This window comes from Nematolebias whitei, chromosome 11 (assembly GCF_014905685.2).
Source record: "Nematolebias whitei isolate Nwh7 chromosome 11, NemWhi1, whole genome shotgun sequence".
NCBI classification, from domain to species: Eukaryota; Metazoa; Chordata; class Actinopteri; order Cyprinodontiformes; family Rivulidae; genus Nematolebias; species Nematolebias whitei.
The window spans coordinates 46597906-46601547 of NC_056508.1; the positions used below are offsets into that span (position 1 = coordinate 46597906).

At 47.0% G+C, this 3642-nt stretch overlaps 1 protein-coding gene across 1 annotated transcript; it reads left to right on the plus strand.

Annotated features, from left to right (window-relative positions):
- The first annotated feature begins 2275 nt into the window (after positions 1-2275).
- Positions 2276-3439, plus strand: LOC119417352 (ski oncogene-like). The gene has a single exon (XM_037684557.1). The coding sequence runs from the start codon at positions 2276-2278 to the stop codon at positions 3437-3439; it is 1164 nt and encodes a 387-aa protein (XP_037540485.1).
- Positions 3440-3642: the final 203 nt, after the last annotated feature.

A 3642-nucleotide genomic window follows, 5' to 3' on the forward strand; every position in this document is an offset into this window, starting at 1 on the left:
GTTTCTGATGTTGAAATCAACAAATTCAAAGTTTCTGATGGTGAAATCAACAGATTCAAAGTTTCTGATGATGAAATCAACAGATTCAATGTTTCTGATGGTGAAATCAACAGATTCAATGTTTCTGATGGGTGAAATCAACAGATTCAATGTTTTTGATGGTGAAATCAATCAATCAATCAATCAAAGTTTCAGAACGTTCAGAGAAGAACTGATGAAACGAGTTGTTTCCTCTTAATGAGAAATATGTCTCATAAAACACCACCCATCTTCTCCTCCTCCCCATCCTTCATCTTTTCCTCCTCCTCCTCCTCCTCCTCCTCCTCCTCCTCCTCCTTTTAAGCTTGTCCTGATCACCTTGTTTAACACTGTTGTGTTAACTTATTGTGTAAATAAAGTTTTGTTAAAATCTAAACATCTTCCTCTTCTTGCTCTTCTTCTTCTCCTTCACAAACTAAAGCCAAAGGATTATGTTCTGATGCATTCAGGAACCCTGGGAAAGCTGGCAACTTCAACAATCTGGATTCCTGCAGCTCTGCCATGTAAATCAAAGCTGCGCACAGATTTTAAAAAGTGGGAATGCACTTTAAAGATGCTTCAGCTCCAACTGCTTCAGGTGTCCACTTTGAGGATGACTCTCAGCTACTACCACAACAACCTAACCCTCAGATCTGTAAACCTGACAGTTACACACACAAACCACTTTAGCTACTTTCAGGGAAAAAACTGTCCAGCGGCTCATGATATTTTGCTAACAGACAACAAATGAGCACATATGGTCAGAAACTATTATATATTGACAAAATATAACAAAATAAAACTGCTTAAAATAAATACAGCAAACTAAATACTGTAATATTAGAGAGACAAACAAATACTCAGTGCTTGAATAAAAAAGTAAAACATATTTTCAGTTGGTGCATTTTTATTATGTCGAGCTTAACATTAACAAAACTATATAAAAGCTATAAAAAACATCAAAATAAAAACAAAAACAATACCACCTGCCTCCAAGCTGTACTAAAGGCAAAATAAGTAAAAGAGAAAACATTAAATATAAAAATGATCATACATTTTCTATTTCCTCATTTTCATTAATAACCTCAAATCAAACGGGTTCAATGTACTCAGCTCTACATTCAACAAGTAATTAAACAAATGTGATAAAATATAACAAAAATGTAAAAAAAAACCTAATTGCTTTTAATAAAATGTGTGTTAATAATAATTTTCATATGACAATTATTGGTTTCTTCTGGTCGATAAAAATATAAAATGTGGCAAAATCAAAAACCAAAGAAAGCAGGAAATCAAAGAAACTTGAATAAATCATTGTTTAAAAAGGACAAACTGGCTTGACTTTTATATTTTATGTTTTTATTTAACTTGAATATAAAATTCATAACAAAATACAACCAAATTAAAAAAAGAGAATCTCCCGACTCATAGATGCAAGACAAAATGAAGATAAGCAAATAAAATACTCAAAAGCTTCAGATTCATCATTAAACGTTAGTCTAAAATCAGACAATTTTAGTAAACTACAGCATTAAAAATATACTAAATAAAACACATATACAAAAAAGTAAGTATAATGGAATATACATTTAAAATAAAATATTAAAACAACCGGTAAATAGTTGGCAATGCTGTACATACTGTAAACTAAAAGTTAAAAAATCCTGCTGCTTCTGAACGCAGCATTTTCGTCTCCCTGGTTGTGTGTGCGCATGCGCGTTGTATGTGTGCGGTGGTGGGGGGTGACGGCTCGTTCCTGGAAGAGCCGGCCTGCAGAGTCACTCACATTCCTGGCTGACGGAGCCAGACAAACACTGCGGGGGGAGGGGCGTCAGAGAGAGGCAGCGCGAGGCGGAGAGAGGGAGGAGGGAGCGCGCGCCAGCGGCCGCCTCAGTCCCAGCGAGCCGCGGAGAGAGACGGACCGGACCGCCGCGTACCTGAAACCAGGACTTTTTACTGGACCCAGCGCCGTGTTTTGCTCTGGTTTTCGTGTCGCTCGGAACTTTTTGCCGCTCTGGAGTTCGGGCAGACCCGGCTCGGTTCGGAAATGGACAGTCCTGCCGGTCGGCGTCCGAAGTGATCAAAGAACTAAAGAATCGGAAGAGCGACGGAACTCCGGTCCGGGACTGTTAAATTTTGAATTAAATGGATGTTTGATGACGCGTTTCGCACTTTTTGTCACTCCTGGGACGCCGTGGATTCTCCGCGCTGAGATTCGCTCAGTGAGACGCAGGATTTCCAAAGTTGGACCGGAACCATGGAGGCTATAAGTCGCTTCCAGCCTCACCCGGGACTGCAGCAGACCCTCAAGCAGTTCCACATCAGCTCCATGAGCTCCCTGGGCGGGCCGGCGGCCTTCTCCGCGCGCTGGCAGCACGAGCTCCTCTTCAAGAAGGACGGTAAGGAGCTGGAGCCCGTCCTGCAGCACCTGCCGCCGCCCGTCATGCCCGGCCCGCTCTTCATCCCGTCCGACCGCTCCACGGAGAGGTGCGAGACGGTCCTGGAGGGGGAGACCATCTCCTGCTTCGTGGTCGGCGGGGAGAAGCGGCTGTGCCTCCCGCAGATCCTGAACTCGGTGCTGCGGGACTTCAGCCTGCAGCAGATCAACTCTGTGTGCGACGAGCTGCACGTGTACTGCTCGCGCTGCACGGCGGACCAGCTGGAGATCCTCAAAGTCATGGGGATCCTGCCCTTCTCCGCGCCGTCCTGCGGCCTCATCACCAAGACGGACTCGGAGCGGCTCTGCAACGCCCTGATCCACGGCGGCGCCTTCCCGCCCCGCTGCAAGAAGGACCCGAACCCCGGGTCCCTGGACCTGCAGCGGACCGAGCGCAGCTTCAGGGTCTACCACGAGTGCTTCGGCAAGTGCAAGGGCTTGTTCGTGCCCGAGCTGTACACGAGCCCGAGCGCCGCGTGCATCCAGTGCGCGGACTGCAGACTCATGTACCCCACGCACAAGTTCGTGGTGCACGGCCACAAGGCGCAGGAGAACCGGACTTGCCACTGGGGGTTCGACTCGGCCAACTGGAGGGCGTACATCCTCCTGGGTCAGGATTACACGGGCGAGGAGGAGCGGTTCCGCCTGGAGCAGCTCCTGGACCAGCTCAAGGAGAAGTTCGACTTCTCCAACAAGTACAAGAGGAAAGCTTCGTCCAGGGTGAGTGGGTCCGCTCCGGACCTCCAGAACCTCTGCCGCTTTGGCTTTTTGTGCTCCGTGCTCGTCTCTCCGCGTGCGTCAGCGCGCAGGATGCATGTCGCCCGCGAGGTGTCAGCGCTCAGAGTGCGCGCTGGAGATGACTCTCCACTACTACCACCCCGAGTCTCCGGCCAGCGGCCCTACAATGACCTGATGCGCAGCCGCAGTTGTGTCTGGAAGGGCCACTTGGCTGTGGCGGCCATCTTGAATCAGCCTGACTCCTAAAGCTGTTTCCGGAACATCTGGCCAGTGGTGCTTTACATGTTTTGCTAACAAACAGACCAGCGTTGTCTCCTGCACGTGGATATCGGAGCTTAAACAAGCTAGATCCTGATTTTCTAGTCTTAGCTTTTAGCTACTGTTTTCACAATTTTGGCTTTTAGCTCTAATTTTAGCTATGTTTTGGTCTTGGTTTTAGCTACTGTTTG

Excerpts from the sequence above, each read along its gene's own strand:
- LOC119417352 (XM_037684557.1), top strand. The coding sequence starts at position 2,276 with ATGGAGGCTATAAGTCGCTTCCAGCCTCACCCGGGACTGCAGCAGACC.